The following is a 22,588-nucleotide window of genomic DNA, read 5'->3' on the forward strand; positions in this document are numbered from 1 at the left end:
CACTGCGATGGAAAGATCAGGTGGAGAAGGACTTGGCTTCACTTGGCGTTTCCAATTGGCGTCAGTTGGCACAGAGGAGAAACGACTGGCGTGCTTTGCTGAACTCGGCCAAAATCGCTTAGGCGGTTACAGCGCCAAAAAAGAAGAAGAAGAAGAATGCAACCCTGAAAGTGACTGTGAACAGACATCCGAGAAGAGCAGGAGACTAAGAAAACGAAATTTTTTAAAGCTGCTCGCGCTAACTTAATTATTTTGTAATAAAAATCTGAAACTAACAGAATTAAATAAATAGTTAGACTGCTGAAAACGTGGAATTCTTTTCTTTTCTCCGCCGTCAACAGGAGCTACGAATTCGTAACTACGAACTTTCGGATTACAGCATACGGTTGTATATCTTCTAGTTCGATGTCTACGAATTCAAATGTTGCTAGCGTGCTATTTAGGCTTATTTCATCATCATCTGTATTTTTTCAATACTATCATTAATTTGAACTATGCTCTGCACGAAATAACCGTTTAATACATTAGCTATATCATATAGCTTTATATATACTTGATATTCCATATATTTCTTTTTAAATATTATAGTTTTTTTTTTTAATATTATAATCATTCCATTGGCCTGTGCTTATCGCAACATTATAGGAGTCAAACTTTCTCTTGTTAAGTACTGTTAGCTCACGGTCATACCACTTATTTCTCAGCTGGCTTCGGTCAGAATACCATTCAAAACGTGGACTCTATTTTCTATTTTTAGTATTAGACGCACGGCTAAAATCATTGGCTCGCAACAGGTGTATAAGATACTAAGCGCTATAGTGCTTCCAAGAGACGACAGTTGCATTCTCACATCTCATTTTGAGATATTTTGTAGTTGGCACTTCAAAATAAATTGTCTCATGGTCGGAAATCTTGTATTCACTTCCACACTCCGCTTTGATTTGATCATTATTACTGAATAATAAGTCAATTTTGGTAGCCTGTGTAATTCTCGTATTAAAACTAATTCTTTGTATCATTGCCATTTGCGCAAATAAACTTGTAAGCTGGGTTGAGTATGTTGACGATATTTTCATGTTTATTTTAAAGTCTCCGGCTATTTATTATTATCTGATTCTTTGAGGTATTCGTTAATGAGCACACCAATTTGCCATTTCAATGCATATTTTTTAATTTGTATAATGATTACCATTAATAGATTTTTTGCAGACTACGTTAAATTCTACATTTTCGTGTATATATGTACATTAGCACTCCACCGGTGTGCCTACTGTGGAAATCGCAACGGATTAATATGTATGTAGAAATGTTTAGCTCAGAGTCCATTATTTGATCTGTTGTGCACGATTCAGAACATAATACAATGCCTGTTTTTTTTCTGGAAAACATTCTAGTTCAGTATTTGCTATTATACTATTAATATTAAGATATATACACTCCTAGTTGCACCACTTGTCTTTTCGTTACATATATGTTTAGATGTTTGTCTTGCATTCGCATACTCTTTCATTGGTTGCTAGTAACCTATTTTTTTTCCCTTTTGCTGATATACAGGGCATATTCTGTCCATTGAATCATGATTAAAATCTAGTCGCAGGTTTAGTTCTTTATTTTCCCTTAATGCATTTATTTATTGCTGCCTCATTGCATTCTTTAGATTTATGCTCACCATGACATTTTGTGCATACTTCCTTTCCCTTACAGTCAATCGATTATGGTTGAAGTCTTTGCCTTTGAAACAACACAGGACCTGCACTGCATCGTACGCTTTACAACGTTCCCATCCTACATTGAGCCTTTCTTCACCTGGTATATTCACAAACACTTCTACATCCACTTCTAGTACTGCATTGCAGTAATTTTTACCGATTTTCTTTGCTTCGTATTGCTTTAAAATTTTTATGTGAGTTTTGTTTAAACGGTTACTTTGCCGTTTGATTCTCTGAGCGAGCTCATATTTGTAATTTATATTAGTTACAAGGACTGTTGGTTTGGCTATTGTAGGAATCTTTACTTCATAATTATTTCCAATGTTATTTTCAATTGAATTTTTGATTTTTTTTCAAGGTTATTTTCAATTGCATTTTTGATTTTTCCCGTTCTTGCGCATTAGCACTTTCAACAATTACCACTCCGCTTTGCCTGGCTACTATATTAGTGATTTGTAACTCCTTACGATCAACTTTTGAATTCAGATCGTTTAGTTCTTTCTACACCTTGCTTTTAACTCGGCTTCACTATCAAAGGAAGTACTTTTCTTAACTCTGGTAACGCTTCTCTTTTGATTTTATTACTATTTGCTACATCTGCATATGATACCCTGGCACCATTGCTTACATTTTTCTTTAGTTCAGCACACATTTTTTCATTCTCCTTACTTATTGTTTCAATCATTTTCTTAGTCAGGCCGATTCTGAACAGAAACTCGCCGGGAGTTTTCTCTCTTTCCTCCTATCATGAATAAAAATTCCTTGAGGATTTTTTATATTAAATGGCGGAGTTGAGCTCTCCAAAAAGTGTCAAACAGCTTTTTCGAAGTTCGAGTTTCCTCCTCCCAAGTTTTCGGGGAAAATGCTACTCGTGGGAGTTAATTATTGGGGGATTTCTTTCTCGGGAGAAACAAATTCCCGTAGAACAAACTCCCCGGGAGTATTAAGAACTGGCCTGGTTGTCTTCTTTATTGCTCTTAATTTCATTGCATACCTACTCGCTACGTCTGGCTATTTCGCGAATTTCGTTTACCTCCTTCACACTTTTTACGCATGTCTCTTGAGCTTTCTGCATTGCCTTAATTCTTTCTCCAAATGCTACTTCTACAGCTTGTAATAATTGCCTCATTTCCATCTCGTTTTTCTTTAGCGCATTATTAAATTCACTTCTATAATCAGCTAACTGCTGACCGTTCTGCTTTATAACCACCTGCATATCCTTAAGGATATCATCAACATTGTGTATATATTGCACACAATCATTACACATAAACCTTAGCATCTCCCATTCTTTTAGTTTATTTACGCTATATTGGTCTAAGCCACAGCATTTTGTGATAAATGGTGGTATTTACCACCACCCCTCCACAACGAATTGTCGCTGCGTCTGTACGTATCGCACTTTTGCATTTGTCGCACCTATTTTCTCTAAGGGCCTGTGCCAATTGATAGAAAAGTACTCTGGATAGTAAATGTTTGACAGCTATGAGGTGAATAAAAATTGTTTCACCGGCGGGGCTAGTGAAAAATTTGGCAGCAAGCTTTGTTTCTTTACAGATAATTATCACTAGTTTTTGGTGGAAAACTGGCAGCTCTCTCTCGTTCTTAGCTCTTCTTTTTTTGTATACATAAATGCTCAGAATGAAAAAATAAACAGATCATTTCATTTTTCATTTATTTAGAAAGTATCCAAGCAACAACCATTGGTTATATTTCAGCTTATGATACATTAGTACTGTGAAAAGTAAATAAGATTTGATTACAAAGTAAAAGCTTATAACTAAAACATTATAAGTTCAAGGTTTCATGGTTTTAGGAAAAGCAGGGTTGGAATTATATGAAATAGTAGGTAAAAGATAAAAGACCACAGATAGAGCCCGGAGATACATATTGGCACATCTCATTCGGCATATATTTTGTGTAATTCTCTTTTGAAATGCAATGGGTTTTGAATATTTCGTGTCTTGACGTCAAGACTGTTCTAAAGACGGACTGGGAAGACAAAAAACTGACGTTCAGATATTGACGAGTTAAATTTTGTGTGTAGGAGTTGATGCTATCTGGCTGATCGAGTATATAGCACTCTGTTCTTTAAATAAGACGGTTCGTTTGTGGCAAGAATTTTGTGCAGCATTGTAAGACACTTAAATTTTAACAAGTTATCAAAAGACATTGAGCTCACTTTGAAGGCATAGTGTATAATGTGATCATGACGCTTTATACCGTATATGTATCTTGCGATGTTGTTGTACAGCACATTAAGTCTTTTATTGCAAAAACTATCACAATTAGCAAACAATTCGCAGCCATATAACAAGGTCGGTATCATATAAGCCTTGGCCAGGAGTAGTCTAATTCTCTCCGGGACAAAGTACTGCGAATTCCAGAGATTCCTTAGCATTCCATATACTTTCCCGATTGCACTCAGAATATGGTTGGTCCACGTTAGAGTTCTATTAAAGATGATGCCTAGGTTTTTTGTAGGTCGAGCTGATCGTTTTTAATACGCATGAAATCACGGTAGAAATAGAAATTATTGCGCGAATTGCAATCAAATTCAAAGTCGTATGTCAGAAAGATTAAATCATGTTTGGAGAAATTGGGAATAGAAAGTTGATCATAAAGAAGAGCTTTTGACTTCTTACTAACGAAAAAAATGTCTAGTAGTGTACTACTAGTTCGCGTAAAATGCGTAGGCATCGAGCAATTAACAGCGAATAGTCCAAGATTTTGCATGGACAGCGAGAAGTGGTTTTCGCTTAGTAAGTCATTATTGAAGTCTCCTGTTATGATAGTATTTTGGTGAGCTAAACTTATGTCTTCAAGGAAGTCAATGAAATTAGAGTATTCAATATGTTTGTTTGGTCTATAAACACATCCAAGTAGTATCTTATCTAACTTTGTTATAATTTCCACAAAAATGTATTCTATAGAGCTGGTGTTTGAAGACACGCATTCCAGCCTGCACGAAAGACAGTTTTTTACGTACGTAGCTACACCACCACCATGCCCGATTCTGTCATGACGAAAAAGTCTGTAGTCACTAACATGAAACAAGTCATAGCTATGATGGGGAGTGAACCATGTCTCTGAGACGCATATTACATCAACATTAGACGATTCAAAGAAGTACCTAAACTCATCAATCTTTTTAGGTAGACTTTGAGCATTGATGTGACAGATTTTCAGTCCATGCCTTTGCTTACTCAAAATTCGGATCATATTAAATGTATTGTCCTTGGCACAGTCTTTCCTATTTATGTTGTTATACACTATTTTTAAAGGGAACGATATTGCATTTTAAAAGGCGAATTACGACGGTATCTGCTAAAAAAGTATACGCCTAATGTATCTACGAGTATCGGTTGTGTGCAAATAGAAAGTAGAGGTAATAAAAAGGGAAGAGAGAGAGAGAGATTGGAATATCTCAAACTTACACTAAGACATGTATACTTATGAACTAATCTCATTACATTTATCATTTTTGTTATTACTGTTGTTGTTGAGCGCTACAATTTGGTTAATTTCGTCTCTAGAGTGCACTCTGACTACATCGCTTTCCGGACGAACTCTTACGTGCACTACTCCACCGAGTGAGAATACTGTCAGAAGCCGCTTCTGCTTTTTCCGATCGATCGCATGCTGCATTAATTCGCGATTTTGTTTAGTTAGGCATTCGTGTATGAAAATTTGGCCGTCTGCATCGATGCCTATATCGCGCAGAGCAAGTGGTTTTCGCTTGGCTTTGAAGTGCCGTGCAGCCGCTCTGCATAGAAGAGAGCGGTCGTTAGCAGAGCGCAGCTTGACAATGACAGGCGCGTTTTTGCTGTTGTTGTTATTGCCTTTTTTTAAGCGAAAAATGGCACGCATTGGTGGGGTGGTAATTCTTAATGCACTACAAAGCTGTGAGAAGGTTGCGCTTAGGTTTTCGTCTTTGATCTGCGGTATACCTCTTAGTAAAAGGTCTGACGATATAAGAGCATTCTGGCATTCATTTAATTGCTATCTCATTGTTTTCACTTCGCCAGTTTGCTGCTTTACATAATCGACCTCGTGCTCTACCTTCATTACTCTGTGTTCAACATTTTTAAGGTTTTGCTTAAGGTTTGTAAGCTCAGCCGTCAACTCACCGATTCTTTGCATACCCCGCTCCTCCGTCTCTTTCATTCTGGCAGTCAGCTCTTCGATGATAATGTTCTTCTGCATATCAATTTTGGCTTCCAGTCGGGATAACCAGTTAGTCGACGGCATGCCTTCGGTTACTCCAGTATTGCTGCGCTGGCTCGCGACTTGAAGGGGAGAGGCGACTGCTTGCTTAGCGGCTTTCCGTGTTGTCATCACATTAAGATTCATCTTTGGATTATTGCACTTTGACTTGATTTAGATTTTGTAATATTAATAGTTGTCTTGGTTATTTTGATTCGTGTCCGACGTTCACCGAAAAAAGTGTAGGCTCACGCACTAAGTTTCGAATATTTTTAGTCTGCGGAAGTCGCGGAAATTATTTGTTTTATTGCAGCGCTCGATAAACACGTCTACTCAGTTTGCATGCTATGTGCGTAGTGCAAGTGATGACTTGTCTATCTGCCCGTCCCCCGTCCGTCTGTGCACACGATAACTTGAGAAAAAATTAAGATATCTTAACGAAACTTGGTACGTGTACTTCTTCTGAGCGTAGGACGGATGGTATTGAATATGGGCAATATTGTCAAAATAACCACGCCTACCTCCCATATAACGGTAGCTTTCAAAAATACGCAAACTGATATTTTGGTAACTACTGAAGCTTATTCACTCAAAATTCATATTTAAAATTATCTTTAGGCGGAAATAAGAGTATGAATTTTTGGAAAATGGGCGTAGCCACCTCCACTTATGATTACATGTGTATACCTTGGTAACCACTCCACCAATTTCTCCCAAACTTGTACAGTTGTTGGTCTTGGTAAAACATACCAAACTGCTGAAAATTTAAAAAATTGGACAATGACCACGCCCACCTTCCATATAACGGTAATTTAGAGAAATAAAAAATCTTCGATATATCAGCAACTACTTAAGCTAATTTATTCAAATTGAATGTGTGCAATAATTCTTTAGCAAGAAATACGTTCATGACAAATTTTTGAAAAATGGGCGAGGCACCGCCCACTTATGACCACATAAGTGTATCTCGGTGACCGTTCTATCAATTTGTACCAAACTCGGATTAATTATTTTACTTGACACACAAAAGCAAGAAGTTTAAAATTTTAGAAATCGTGCTAAAATTACGCTTTTCATATAACGGTAGTTACTATATTTAATACTTGCGCTGGGTATTCAATGTTCGGCTTGGACTGAACTTAAACTTCTTTACTTGTACAATATTTTTGCTTTTATAAGCATATCAAGTACATTTAACTGATAAAAACATAAATTTCTTTTAAATTCGATGTTTGCACAAACTTCATAGTAGTTTCATTTTAATTACAATAATATACAGCTAAATGGCACATAAATTACATAATTCATGTAGATTTCATAATATTTCGTTTAATATTTGATTTAAAATGCCAAATTTCCTGCAAATACATTAGAATTTACAAAAGGAATTTCACTAATAATTGACTCCTTTGTGTACTTTTCTACTACCATTTTCGCACCAAGGGATTTCATTCTTTCTCGTTTCTCCGTCCTTCGTAAAGGCAAGGAAGTGTCAAACCGCGGCTGTCAATGATTATCAAACCTTTTATTAGTTGCGTTCTAGATGTTTCACGATTTGCAGGTTTTTTCAGGAAGTTGTTCCTGGTCGCCACCTTCCAAAAGGTTTATTAATAGCGAAAGCACCTTTTCTTTTAAAGACTGTAAAACCTGTATTGAATCATGCTGGAGAAGTAAAGAGACAAAGCGATTATGAAGAGTACCGAACAACGCATGTATGTATATATACACATAAATTAAAGAAAAACCAAAGCGAGTGGAAATAAGAGAAAAAATGGCTAAAATGTCTAATAAATTCGTAGATTTCAGTACCGGAAGAACTGAAATCAGCAAAGGCAAATATTTTCTATATAATCGCTGTATTTTATTAATTGCTAACTCGATACTCGTCTTCTGCATCAAAGCAACTGTCAAAAATTTCCAGCAGTAAAAAGTTACGAGTTAGCACGGCAGAAATGTAAAATTTTCTCACCATAGTGAAAAGTTTTTCCACCATAGAACTTTTCTACTGATTGGCACAGACACTTAGGACCCTGTTACGCAGACGATCATATGATCTCTGGTCACCAATTGTTGTTGCTTTCTCTAGCGGGTTTTTAGAAAAATCTGGATTTTTCTACTCGAAAATAGTTGACAGCACTTCTGGTGATGCAGTTTAGTTCTCTCTTCTCTCTCTCAAATTTTTCATTGTGCAGTGAAAGCAACAACGATTGGTGACGATGCACAGTGGTTCGGATAGCAGATCTAGCTGGACGAAAGTCAAAATTTTTTTGTTTTTAAAATACTTAATGTTACTTGGAATACATTCCTGACAATACATTCAAATAGAAATTGCATTTATTAAAGCATTAACATATGAAAACAAACAAAAAAAGGTAAGTCAACGGCGCCTATTCGAGAACTCTATTTAAAAGCCGAAATTTAACTTAAAAGTTTGCTAATTGCACTCACAGATATTTGCATAATTCTAACTTCTAAAAGACAACAAGGTGTCCGTGATTATGTGATTAGTAAATTGAAAGAAATATCTGATGAAAATGCTCGTTTAGATATGTAATCAGCAACCCAGAAAACCCCCAGATACCCAGTTACATAGAAATCTACCGATTTTTTTTTATTTTCGTCCGCCATATTGGATCCGCCATTTTGAATTTTTGATAAGTGACTTCAGATTCGTAATCAGCGATCCAAAAATCCCCTAGGTAAGAAGTGGTATAAAGATCCATCAACGAGTATTTGTTTAAATAGTTTCGTCCATCTAGATTTGCGATCCGAACCACTGTGCGATGCTGCGCGTTACAATTTTTCAACCACAAGCACCGCGTATGCTGTTCACTCTTTGCCAGTGATATTTGATATGCAGGCAAAAAACCACTTAACAATTTATGTAAAAATGTCCTCCACGTCTTATTTTTTCAACTAATATTATTTATTTTAAAGATTTAACAAGAGTCCACAAAATTTGCGATTCACTCATTTCAAAGTTGCCACAAAAGGTTAAAAAATATTCATAACAACAATAAAGTCGACTCTAAAGTTAGTAGTAGCTTTTTGACATAAGTTTTAATGAAATATCTGTTAAAAAATTGCAACTAACTTTAGAGTGCACTTTATTTCGACTATGAATGAGTACAGTTGTACATTTTTACGATCTTAAAGTTAATGCTACACTCTTTTCAATGCAAACGCAACCGAAGCTTCCCAGCTGCATTCGGTTTTTCACAAATTCCCTTCACTGATGAAAAAGACGCACAAACGGAACGTCAAATTTCTTTTCTCCAAAACGTATTTTCGAACCGTAGGTCCGTTTTAAGTGTGTCTGACAAATAAGCAAGCATGTGTAACAACATACAAAATTCGGAAGTTTATTTTTTACAAACATTATTTATTTGATCTTGTCTCGGTCGCTAACGAATTTATTCCGAAAATATTTTATATTTCAATTTACAAAACAACATATGTGAATTGACATATGTATGTATAGGGTATTTAAACTGGGCTTGGCTTTGGTAACAATAACAATATAGTAATAACATTTTTAACATTCATATTTATAGGGTAAAGAAACAAATATGAAAATAACTGTAAAAAATAATAATAATAATAACTTAAATTCGAATGTAAATAATCTAAACTGATAGCATTATTAAGTTTCCAAAATTTTATACAAATGTTTGGAGTGAAATAAAAGCAAATGTTTGGAATGAAACAACAGCATGCGTTCCTCTGAGATTACTTTTATGAATTTTTCTTCCCTCTATTAAAACTGCGGTGCCTAAATCCTTTTCAACAATATTCTTAATAAATATTTTACTAAATTTATTTCCCAAACGCTTATTCCTTTTCAAAAAAACTTTTTCTCCTGGTTCATAGGATTTCATTACTTTGTTTACATTGAATCTTTTTAAAGTTTTTTCTGTGCTAAAACTAATCTCTCTCGCACCACTCTTAATTCTTCAACAGAACAATTTTGATGAATATTTATTGGTTTCGCATTCGTTGTGGAATGAATACTGTTATTATATTTATTAGTTGCTAACAGTACGAGATCTATAGTCTCACTCAACTGCTGTTGTTCTTTAATGCACCGAGATATCTCCAATAAAGTTGAATGAAACCGTTCAACCTGGCCATTGGTTTCGCTTTGTAGCGTAGGAATAAAAAATTGCTCGATTGAAAAATTATCCCTCAATAGCGTTCGGATTACAATATTCACTATAAATTTGTTTAAAGTTCTCTAAAAGCTTAAACAGACGGCAGCATTGATCAGGATTAACTCGGACTTAATCCGGATCAACTGCAGTTTATTCCCGAGTTGATCTGGATCAACGCTGCCGTCTGTTTATGCTTTAACACACAACGGTGAGCGCGATTATGCTCTACAGTAACAGTTTCAAGCTGATCATCTTTGTTGATCAAATCTATTACAAATGATTCGGTTTGAGGAAATTTAACTCCTGGAAACGCAGAAACTACAGTATTTTGAATTCCCGCTAAAGTCTCAGGATCACAGTGGATTGCGTTTGTAATATTTACGTTTATCACATCTTTAAGGCTTCGTACCAAATTTTGAACCGAATCAAAAGAAATTATATGACGATAAAACTTTTCAAAAATAACTTTTGTGTTTTTAATTAAATAAGGTCCTTTTGACAAAACTAATATGTTTTTCAATTGGTTTATTGGACATTAAACTGTTTTAGTTATGTACCTCCATAGAGGATTTTTCGCTATACACTGTTTCTAATTAACGAGTTATTGTAAGATTATTTATAAATTGACGAGAAGGAGCATCTGCTACTGTATTCTCTCTTCCCGGCGTTGGCGAAAACTCTCCAATGTGTTCAGATTTTTTTCTGAAATTGAAAATATTAGGGGCTGATGGTCAGTAAAGATTTTTATATCTTTAATGCCATACAAATAGTGGCGAAGAGCTTTCAACGCCCAATTTTGTTCCGTTGAAGAAAGTGTACGGGAAGTCATTGTTATAGGCTTGCTATTTTGTGATAAAACTGCACCCAAAGCATTGGATAAAGTATCCGTTGTCAACTCAAATGGCTTGTTAAAGTCTAGGTATATGACCATTTTCTCCCCGAAAATATCTGGTTAACGGTTTTACTATTGCAGCTGAAAAATCTTCGATAATAACCTGTAAGACCAAGGAATGAGCGCAAGCCACGTAAGGTCTCCTGAGTTTTGTAATTGATGATATCATGAAGTTTACCCGGACAAGTTTGGATGCCATTTTGCGTAACCAAAAACCCTAAGAACTCGACATTTGTCTTAAAAAATTTCGACTTTTCCAGCGAAACCCTCATTCCGGACTTTTCTAACATGTGCAAAATTTTGTCTACGTCTCTAATATGTGCTTCTTCATCGGGGGAAAAAATAATAATGTCATCAATGTATACGTGGCAAGTTTTACCTATCTCCTCACGCTAAACATCATCAATTGCGCGTTGAAAAATACTTTGCGCGTTTTTTAATCCAAAGGGCAAACGGAAAAATTCGTACTTCCCATTGTCAACATTAAAAGCGGTTTTTTCACGTAGTTTTATTTGATGAAAACCGGATTTCAAATCTAGAGTAGTAAAAAACTTAGAATTCCTTAGATTTGAGAAAATAATAGAAATATCAGGTATGGGATATCTATCCGAGATGATTTTATCATTGATTTTCCGAAAATCAATCACCATACGCAGCTTTTGTTTTCCATTTTCATCCAGTCCTTTTTTTGATACAACATTGATCGGTGAGTTATAGGGAGACCACGATTTCCGAATTATGCCATCCTTCATGAGATCCCTTATTTCCTTGGTAATGAATTCTGCAGCAGATATTGGGTAAGAATAACTTTTGCTAAAAATGGGCTCATCTGTAGAAGTACGCCTACACACTAGTATTATACGTCAAAGCTCGATCTGGATTAGCAAATGCATTTATATTATTGTTAATCATTTCACGACATTGAAAGCGGACATGAGGCGGAACATAATCTTCTGCTATTGTAATAGAATTCACTTGATTGCAGTGAAGGTGCTTAAGTTTTATTTTACCATTTCGATATAAATATCCAGCTTCTACTGTGTCAATCTCTTCAAGGAAATCGTATCCAATTATAGCATCAAAAGTGCTTAAGTTTTTGAGCAAAAAAACGTTGAAGTGTGATCCAGTATATTAATAAAAACTTTTTTATTTACTAAATTTATACCATTTACTGACTTTAACTTGAATGATCTTTCTATTAACTTCACTCCATGAAGGAAAGGAATATCTTTAATATAATTTCTTGACGTGCCAGTATCAATTAATATACGAAGCTCCTGACCGTTCTCTCCTTTTGTAATGAATGGCAGGAGAGAATTTAGTTTAAAAAATTTATTTCATCACTATGCTCGAAACCTTCATTTTTAGTCTCATCAAACAAAATGTTATCAGTAAAAGCTTGGTTAATATTATCATAATCTTCGTAATAGAAATCATCACAATCTACGGCCACTGCTTCCGGCATATAATTCACCCGCTGTGTTTTTGCTTGAGGCCTCCGAGAAGAACCAGATTGATCACGGCGACGCTTATAAGGTCCTGCTCTAAATGGCAATTGCTGCTGCTGACTTGCCTTAGCATTAGATGCAGTAAAGTTGACATTATGCTTTTGATTGTAATCATTGCCTTGATTACGATAAAGTGATGAACCGCGATCCACGGTAACTGATATCGTTGTAATGGTTTATATTGTGGGGCAGTTGATCGCTGTTTATTTGGCTTAATCAAATAACCCATAGCAAAAGTTTGTGCAAAATCATAACGTCTATGACACTGGTCGACGGCCAAAATTTACCAGAGACGCCGTTATGAAATTCGTATGTAAAATCACCCCCTGATTCCGAAAATCAAGGTTATTTTTAATTTTATGGTACCGTTTTTGAGATATTTGCAATTTACCGTTTTTGCAAAAAAAAAAAAAATTGGGTCCACTTAATCATATATATCTCAAGAACGAATTAAGCAATTCCAAAACGGTTTGAAGCTTTTAAAAGGTAATAAAATTTTCTATAAGCTGTGCATACAACACTTTTTGCTAGGCCCTGTAGATTCAAAGATAACGAACAATCATTACCGATTTTTTCAATTTTTTTTGTAAAAATATAAAAGAAATTGTACTTTGCGGGGAAGGATCTCGAAAACCTTTTATTTTTTTGCAGATTTTTTTTTTCTCCCTAAGCTCTGTTGTATTACAAAAAAAATAAGGTATCATCGAAGAAAATCGATGCAAAACTACGTAAGTTATAAGCGATCAAATAAAAATACCCAGGTTGCGCAATTTCAACGTATACCTCAAAACGTATGTATGGTATAAAGAAGAGTGAAATATCTAGCTATGCTCTGTTTCTATTGAGTTAAAAGTTCAATTTATGAATGAAATTACCCATATTTTTAACTTTTTTTTTAAATTTATTTATGTTTATACTATATTCTAACAATCTTTATCTTAATTTGATTTTACTATGTTGTCGAAATAATTATGTGTTCTACTTTGACGCTTATTCAGTTTAGGATCGGTTTCTCTTATGAGAAACCAGCAGTAATCACCCATCATTGCGACGTCCCAGAATCCTTGATATCGATTCTCAATTAATTTCATTTGCTGATGAAACCTTTCGCCATGTTCATCACTTTCGTCGCCAAGATTTGCCGGAAAAAAGCTCAAATGTGAGTGGAGAAAGTGAATTTTTAAAGACATATTTACGCCCATTTTCGCATAATTATTGATTAGGTCGTTCACTATCTGCTCGTAGTTAGGGCTTTTGTGTCTACCGAGAAAAGAAGCAACGACCTTTTCAAAGGATTCCCACGCTGCTGCCTCAACTGATGAGAGTAGTCCTTTGAATTGATTATTGTTGATCAACTTTCTTATTTGTGGTCCAACAAAAATACCTTCCTTTATCTTGGCTTGAGAAATATCTGGAAAAACTGTTTTCAAATAGTCGAATGCTTCGCCTTCTTTGTCCAAAGCCTTAACAAAGTTTTTAATGAGACCGAGCTTGATGTGTAAGGGTGGAAGTATGATTTTCTCTTTCTTGACAAGAGGGGTGTATTTGATGTTATCCACACCAACGGTAAACTCGACTCTTTCCGGCCAATCCTTTCTGACGTAGTGGTCCTTACGAGCTCGGCTATCCCACTTGCAGAGGAAGCAGCAGTGCTTGGTGTAGCCACTTTGTAGACCGCATAGCATTGCAACGACTTTGAGATCAGAACATATTTTCCAATCATGCTCTTCATATTTGATAAATTTGAGTATTTTTTGCATTTCCTCGTAGGTTTCCTTTGTATTTACTGCATGTGCAATCGGGATAGAAGGCTTTTTGTTACCAATATGCAATAATACAGCCTTCAAACTCAGTTTATTGCCGTCTATGAACAATCGCCACTCTTTTGAATCATATGTTTGACCAAACTCTTTGAATAAACCAGGGATGTCGTTGCAGTAGCATATACTGTCTTTCTTGGTATAGTGTTTGGAAAATGGTTCGTGACGAGTTCTACTATATGTCACCTTAACATCGGATGACACAAATTTAAATTGTTGCATACGAGAAGTGTGGATCTCGGCCTTTTCCTTGGATAGTTCCAAATCTCTTATCCAATCATTAAGTTGTGCTTGTGACAGAACGTTTCTTTCGTTTTCCATGCGAAATTCAGTACAACTTGATCCCCCGCACTCAGATGTTACTGTTGACAATGGAACTGGATCCGCAACTGCCGTTGAATGTAGTACTGGTAATGTCACTGTAGGTACGCTAGCATAGGTTACTCCTCTTGATCTTCCAACGCCAAGTACTTTTGTTTGACAAATATAACACTCTATTGAATGGCAAGTAGGTTCTCTCCATATCATTGGTGTATCAAATTTTGTTTGTTGTCCTGATTCCCACTGAATCAATTCTACTCGACACGATGTACACAAAGTGTTCGGTGTCCATGGTTTTTCAGCATTTTTAGGCTCAATTCCAAAATACTTGGAGTATAAAGTTTTGATATGATCTGAGAACACTCGTCGTCGCCTTATGATAGTATATTGGCCACACATGAAACAGAACATATCTGGATCCTTATTACACTCAAATTCTCGCGTCCTTTTACTCATTTTATTTTTTTTAATAAATCACGGTTTTGAAATTAGACTTATGAACTGAACTATCTCCGGCGAGCCTTGAAGATGTTATGAAGTTTCAAAGCGCATTAACTCATATTTATACTCGGAACAAGAATAAAATTGAAAAAATCAAATCTTACCTAGACAGAAAGGTTCCTTTTTATAACAAGCCGGGAAAAGAAAATACTACCTGTTTTAGATGTAGGCTTTAGAAATTTTCTGTGTCTTATAATTTTGAAAATCTACCTGCATACTTACCCATAACTGACGGAAATACATGTTTATAACTACATGCCTACAGCAGGTTTCGAACCCAACCACTCTTCCTTTCGATGCAACCACTCTACCTACTATAATACAATTCGAGTATTAAAAGTACTATTTGATTTATTTAAAGAAAAAGTGTTATCATTGTTATGGTGTTATTCGTTTATCCGGATAATATCTCACTTGCACTTTATACCTTTAATATATGTATGTATGTATAGGTACATACATTGAAGTTGCGCAACCTGGGTATTTTTATTTGATCGCTTATAACTTACGTAGTTTTGCATCGATTTTCTTCGATGATAGCTTATTTTTTTTGTAATACAACAGAGCTTAGGGAGAAAAAAAAAATCTGCAAAAAAATAAAAGGTTTTCGAGATCCTTCCCCGCAAAGTACAATTTTTTTTATATTTTTACAAAAAAAATTGAAAAAATCGGTAATGATTGTTCGTTATCTTTGAATCTACAGGGCCTAGCAAAAAGTGTTGTATGCACAGTTTATAGAAAATTTTATTACCTTTTAAAAGCTTCAAACCGTTTTGGAATTGCTTAATTCGTTCTTGAGATATATATGATTAAGTGGACCCAATTTTTTTTTTTTTTGCAAAAACGGTAAATTGCAAATATCTCAAAAACGGTACCATAGAATTAAAAATAACCTTGATTTTCGGAATCAGGGGGTGATTTTACATAAGAATTTCATAACGGCGTTTCTGGTAAAGAGAAAAAGTTGAAATTTGTGGTCCAGTGTGATTAGTCTCTAACTCCTGAGCTATTGCTAGTGCTGTCGGAAGGTCTTTTGGTCTTGAAGAAAACAAAATATCACATATGGGACGACGAAGGCCCGAGATAAAAACACGTAACTCATTTTCTCTTGCACGTTCGTTAAGTGTGTTGATAATATCACTATGCTCGCTATATGTCATTATTAATTTATTAATTATAAGGATCAACTTTTTTCGACTATCATAATAATCTGTAATTGAAAAATTGCCTTGTCTAAGAATACTTAATTCATTCTCTAAAACATAAATAGGCCGTTTGCCTGCGTATGTTTGATCAAGTCTGGAAATGATTGCTTTAAAATTAAGCACCGTATTTAAGGAAGATAGAGTCGTATTGGCAGAACCTGAAACTTTATTTCGAAGAATACTCATCGCGACATAATATTTTTCAGACCCTTAATTGTAATATTTTATAGCAAAAATAACAGCTGAACGCCAAGCTGGATAAGTCGAAACATCACCGCTAAACTCTGGTAAAGATTTAATTAAATATTAACTACTATTTCCGGAAGCGACTAGTGGATTTATATTAACCGGAAAATAAGATTCAACACTTGGCGCTTCCAAGCGGTTAAACGCTAAAGTAAGCGTATTTGTTTTAGCAGCTAGTTCTTGTCTAGCTTATTCACTCTCTTTTACTATCTCACTAAATTCCTATCTAGTTTTATCATTTGCCATTACTTGTTCCCTTGAGATATCCATTTCGTATACCGATTACGCGTTTAAGGAAAATTTAATAAAGGTTAATAGAATTAAATTCAAAATAAGATTGTTGAAAAGTATTTAAAGGGTTATATGTTTATAGGAATTCCTCTAAATAATATTTAAAATTTAGCTACAATATATCTCATATGGCTATGATTTTATTTTCTAATTTATTAAATATTATATTTCTCTCCTTTTCTTAATAAATATATCAATTTTGATATTTACATTAGTGTTAGAAAATTTCAAAATCAGTTTGAGCCGTATTTGATTGATGATATCGCAGTTTCAAATTGGAACGCGTTGAAAATCGTCCTTCAATTGTGGTCCCTTGATTGTTGCTTAGAACATTTCATACACATAAATTATATTTTGGTTGATCGATGAAAATTATTTGACTGTTAAAAATATTTTTTTTCATGAAAATTTTCTTATTGTTTTTTATGTACGCCTTTAATCTCGTTTTTAATAATCCTTTTGGTATTGATTTTTGTTTGCTGATTGTTTTTTTCAGCACCCTATGATCCTTTTTATTTCCTTGAAAAATTTATTTGTAATCTTGTTGCTACTTTTTATGCTGCTTTTTCCTTATAGGAATTTAAATAACTTGAATTTTATATCCTTTGAATGCCGCCGTATTTCTTGAAATTAGGATTATATGATCCCTTGAACAAAACTCAAAACGGCCCCACGTTGGGCGCCAAAAGAAAAAAATCGGAAGTTTATTTTTTATAAAAATTATTTGTTTGATCTTGTCTCGATCGCTAACGAGTTTATTCCGAAAATTTTTTATATTTCAATTTACAAAACAAAATTCTAAGCCATTTTTATTTTACTTGAATACAGTACAAAATTTAAGGTAGATTATATCAACACCTTAACTTGTATGAATGACTCCAGTTCTGCCAAAACTGTACTAACACCAGCTGTTGAAAATATATATACGCAAACATGATGAAACGAATACAGAAGGTGGCGCTGATTGTGGTGCCACTAACTCTCTCTTGAAAATTTTTACATAAATATGACGTCATAGGAGATTTTGTGCATTGCCTGTGTAGTATACATATACATATACTCTCGCTCAGCTCTCTTCACCGGAAAATCTCCGACGACGTCATATTCGCGTTACTCTCCCGAATTCCCCACCAATCAGCGCAATCTTGTATTATATCGGTCTTGATACGCAAAGGCTTTTTACCCCACCCAATGGTTAACACATTCCCATTACGAAAAATCATTGAAAGTCGTTAAAATTCACGATCATGTCAAAACACAATATTGAAAAGTTACAAGTGATATTGATGATGATTTTTTACATTTTTCAGATAACATAAATCAACGTTATTTTTGCAAAGAAGCTCCTGTTTTACCGGCTTGTTCCCAACTCCAGATGGCAAATGGAATGTGTACTGCTTCGACTATATACGTTACGGATAGTATAAGGAACTTTAATAAAATCATTACTCAGTTATATGTTTTTTTCTGATTATAATTAGGATTAGTTTACAGTTGGTTTTAAATAGTTTTCATTGCACATCTTGAGCGAAACATTTGCAGTTTTTCGGAATTAAATTCCTTGTGTATTCAAATTCAGTAAAAAGTTTACATGTAGGTATGCTTATTCAACGACGAAAGATATTTTATTGCATTTTGGTATTAAACGTATTTGAATAGCAAATTGAACATATACGAAAAATATAACACTTGTCACTTGAAAGGAGTGTGACCACTTAAGGCAAAAGATTTAATAGACTTAGGGGCATGAAATTGAACTGGAATTAAAAATGTTATATTTAAGATTGTACCTAAATAAATTTAAAGAAAAAAATTGCGTGCTTATATTTTTTAAAACTTGGACTACAAATTTCACCATAAAAAATTTAATGAGGAAGTACTTCATGTGCACGTGTATCAGAAATTATACACCAACACACTTTAATTGAACAGACATACTAATGGATTTATAATCTCTCGAATTAAACCAGATAATTTAGTATGTGAACAGATGCCATTCCATGTGAATCAGATGTTTTTGATTGTCGTTTTACTTCGTCCTTAGCTCGTTGTTAAGCAGACATTTTGTTTAGCAAACCGCTTGCCATTGTTGTAGTAAACTCGGTATATCAGCATTTGTACACTGTATCAAAGATATCAAAATTGCTTTGATTCGATCCAAATCGGCAAGAGCTTCGGCCAATTTAGCTTTTGACACAGTATCACACCACAATTGATGTAAATAGACATTATTAGAAAATTTAAATCCAATTTACGCACGGAGCAAAAGTAAACACGTTTGCACCAGTTCGCGGTTTTATAAGCATTTCAACATTGCTTTCAACAAGATTTTTATGAAAACTGACATAATAAAAATGAAATAAAATCAATTACCATAGATTGAATAAAATACGTGTTGTTGTTGTAGCGGCTACAACAACCCCGCCCAGATCGGTTAATATCTCAGTCGTTGTCGTCAAGTTCCACTAACGGCAGCCCTAAGAAGCGTGCAGACTCAATAGGGTCGGTCCACAGGGACAAAGGCGTTAGGGTTGTCGGGTTTTACGGGCATACGAAGAGGTGTTTCGAGTCATGGGGTGTCTCTCCGCATGCCGGACACTCATTTTGTACATCTGCGTTCAGTCTTCTCAGGTATGAGTTTAACCTGCTGCAGTAGCCAGAGCGAAGTTGGGCTATTGTGGTTCTAGTCTCCCGAGGCAGATGAAGCTCCGTCTCATCAATGTCCCGTGGTTGTATGCCTAGAACGGCATTCACAGGTCTGGAGTCTACATAACTCGATACTGACTCCCTGTGAATGCCGTTCAGGGCCTGTCGATAAGCTGACGGGTCCAGAGGTTGTTTAATAAACGCAGGCGAGGGCTCTTCTGCAAGCAGTTGCCCATTTGGGTGACCATGTCTATGGCTCTTAACAAGAAACTGCTTGCAGAGCATTGTGTTGTGCTCCTTAATCGGGAGCAGTTTCGGCTCATCGTGCAGGTGGTGTTCTGGCGACATGAGAAGGCATCCAGTTGCTGTCTGTAGTGCAGTGTTTTGCGTCGTCTGCAGCTTCATCCACTGCGTCCTACTAGTCCCCAGCGACCACACTGGTGCTGCGTAATTTAAAACCGGCCGGCCTATCGCCTAGTATGTTGCCAGCAACGTTTCATTATCTTTGCCCCAAGTACTGCCGGCTAGCGACTTGAGGACCTTGTTGCGGCTCTGCACTTGGTTGACAATAGCGGTTGCGTGCGCAGAGAAGGAGAGCAGACTGTCGAAGGTTACTCCGAGTATTTTGGAGTTATTCACCGTCGGAATTGGTGTACCATCGACGTGAATTCCCAGCGGTAGCCTGCCCTCCTTCGTCCAGGTGGTGACCAAGGTCGCAGAGGATTTTGTAGGGGAGAGGTTTAGGCTCCGTGCAGGGAAGAAGCGAGAATGCTCGGAGAGATACCCGTTTACTTTCGAACACAAGTAATCAATTCCATTCCCAGTCGCCATGATCGAGTAATAGTCAACGTAAGAGACAATCGAGAAAGGAAACCATCAGGGTTCGGATTTGCCTCATTTTAGCCCCTCGCTCGCTCGTTAATTTGCTCTGGGCTTGCGCAACTCACGAGCAACAAGCGAGGCTGTTTGCAAAGAGCACTCGTTAGGTACGAGCGCACGCGCTGAGCAGCCAGCGAGCGAGTAAGCAAACGAGGGCAGGGCAAGAGTAGAGCGACAAGCAAGCAAGGGCCTCATTAGCCCCGCCCTCGCGAAGGCGTCGTTGCGAGCGAGGCACTCATTTGCAGCAGCAGACGAGCGAGGTGGGTAAACGAGCGAGGCACGTGAGGCAAGCAGATTAGACAGGCAAACGGGTTGTTTGGTCAGCAAANGGGCCTGTCGATAAGCTGACGGGTCCAGAGGTTGTTTAATAAACGCAGGCGAGGGCTCTTCTGCAAGCAGTTGCCCATTTGGGTGACCATGTCTATGGCTCTTAACAAGAAACTGCTTGCAGAGCATTGTGTTGTGCTCCTTAATCGGGAGCAGTTTCGGCTCATCGTGCAGGTGGTGTTCTGGCGACATGAGAAGGCATCCAGTTGCTGTCTGTAGTGCAGTGTTTTGCGTCGTCTGCAGCTTCATCCACTGCGTCCTACTAGTCCCCAGCGACCACACTGGTGCTGCGTAATTTAAAACCGGCCGGCCTATCGCCTAGTATGTTGCCAGCAACGTTTCATTATCTTTGCCCCAAGTACTGCCGGCTAGCGACTTGAGGACCTTGTTGCGGCTCTGCACTTGGTTGACAATAGCGGTTGCGTGCGCAGAGAAGGAGAGCAGACTGTCGAAGGTTACTCCGAGTATTTTGGAGTTATTCACCGTCGGAATTGGTGTACCATCGACGTGAATTCCCAGCGGTAGCCTGCCCTCCTTCGTCCAGGTGGTGACCAAGGTCGCAGAGGATTTTGTAGGGGAGAGGTTTAGGCTCCGTGCAGGGAAGAAGCGAGAATGCTCGGAGAGATACCCGTTTACTTTCGAACACAAGTAATCAATTCCATTCCCAGTCGCCATGATCGAGTAATAGTCAACGTAAGAGACAATCGAGAAAGGAAACCATCAGGGTTCGGATTTGCCTCATTTTAGCCCCTCGCTCGCTCGTTAATTTGCTCTGGGCTTGCGCAACTCACGAGCAACAAGCGAGGCTGTTTGCAAAGAGCACTCGTTAGGTACGAGCGCACGCGCTGAGCAGCCAGCGAGCGAGTAAGCAAACGAGGGCAGGGCAAGAGTAGAGCGACAAGCAAGCAAGGGCCTCATTAGCCCCGCCCTCGCGAAGGCGTCGTTGCGAGCGAGGCACTCATTTGCAGCAGCAGACGAGCGAGGTGGGTAAACGAGCGAGGCACGTGAGGCAAGCAGATTAGACAGGCAAACGGGTTGTTTGGTCAGCAAAAATGAAAAATTGCATTAACTAAGAATTTCGAGTAAATGATTGTACGCGCCTATGCAGATATGTATACACATACTTACGTATATACACATATGTATCAGAGACCAGTTGCGGTGTATCGCATTTTCGAATACACCGCAACGACATTTATTTACTGTACCATTCAAACTCAATAATACTTAGTAACGAAATCTACCGCCACCGCAATCACCGCAAGCTCAAATAATGTCGTGTTTGAGTGTTTTGTGCTCGATCAAAGCGTCGTTACTGCATATTATGGCACCGCATTTTCATGTCGGCTTCGGCTATGCGGTGGTATGAGCGGTCGTTTAAACAACGCAAACATCGCATTACTTGCGGATATGCTTGTTTGAATGCGGTGCACCGCATTATACGAGTGTAAGTGAAATAAAAATGAATTGAATTAAAAGAAAATACATATTACATATTTTGTGTATTTAAATTTGACTAATTGTTCATATTTATTAATTTTTTTGTAACATGCATACATACAAACTCTGTAGGCAACTGTAGCGATAAAATGCTCTTATAATCAGTGTTGCCGTTTTAGCCCTTTGGTGGCTAGATTTAGCTACCACATACTTTTTTTGGCCACATAAATTTAAAATTGCCCCTAGCCCTTTTTTTAACCCTTTGCAGAATTTATTCATACGTGGTATGAAAAAGTTCTATATTTGCTTAATTTAAACTAAGAAAGGCTGATATATACATATATGTAAAAGTATGTTCCTTACGTTTTTATACATATGTACTTACTGTAAAAGTGTTAGGGCTGTTAACTTATCTATTAACGATTTAACTATAGTTTGAAATAGAT

At 36.7% G+C, this 22,588-nt stretch overlaps 2 protein-coding genes across 3 annotated transcripts in view; one reads left to right on the forward strand and one right to left on the reverse strand.

The window, feature by feature from the left end:
- LOC108364024 (host cell factor-like) overlaps positions 1 to 18,663 on the forward strand; it is a 116,874-nt gene extending 98,211 nt beyond the window's left edge. For both annotated transcript variants that reach the window (XM_017617571.1, XM_017617574.1), the window contains exon 9: positions 18,161 to 18,663. The gene's annotated coding sequence lies outside the window, so the exon portion shown is untranslated. The remainder of the gene's footprint in view (positions 1 to 18,160) is intronic.
- On the reverse strand, positions 13,430 to 15,594 carry LOC108364025 (uncharacterized). Its single transcript, XM_017617575.1, has 2 exons — positions 13,803 to 15,594; positions 13,430 to 13,752 (listed from the first exon to the last, which is right to left on the reverse strand). Coding segments are annotated over exons 1-2 (1,263 nt in total). The 5' UTR covers positions 15,064 to 15,594; the 3' UTR covers positions 13,430 to 13,750.
- Positions 18,664 to 22,588: the final 3,925 nt, after the last annotated feature.

Source organism: Rhagoletis zephyria, unplaced genomic scaffold, assembly GCF_001687245.7.
Source record: "Rhagoletis zephyria isolate East Lansing unplaced genomic scaffold, Rhagoletis_zephyria_1.1 Rzeph_scaffold_01440, whole genome shotgun sequence".
Taxonomy (NCBI): domain Eukaryota; kingdom Metazoa; phylum Arthropoda; class Insecta; order Diptera; family Tephritidae; genus Rhagoletis; species Rhagoletis zephyria.

Bases quoted from the DNA above. Each gene is read 5' to 3' on its own strand.
- LOC108364025 (XM_017617575.1), bottom strand. From the start codon at position 15,063: ATGAGTAAAAGGACGCGAGAATTTGAGTGTAATAAGGATCCAGATATG.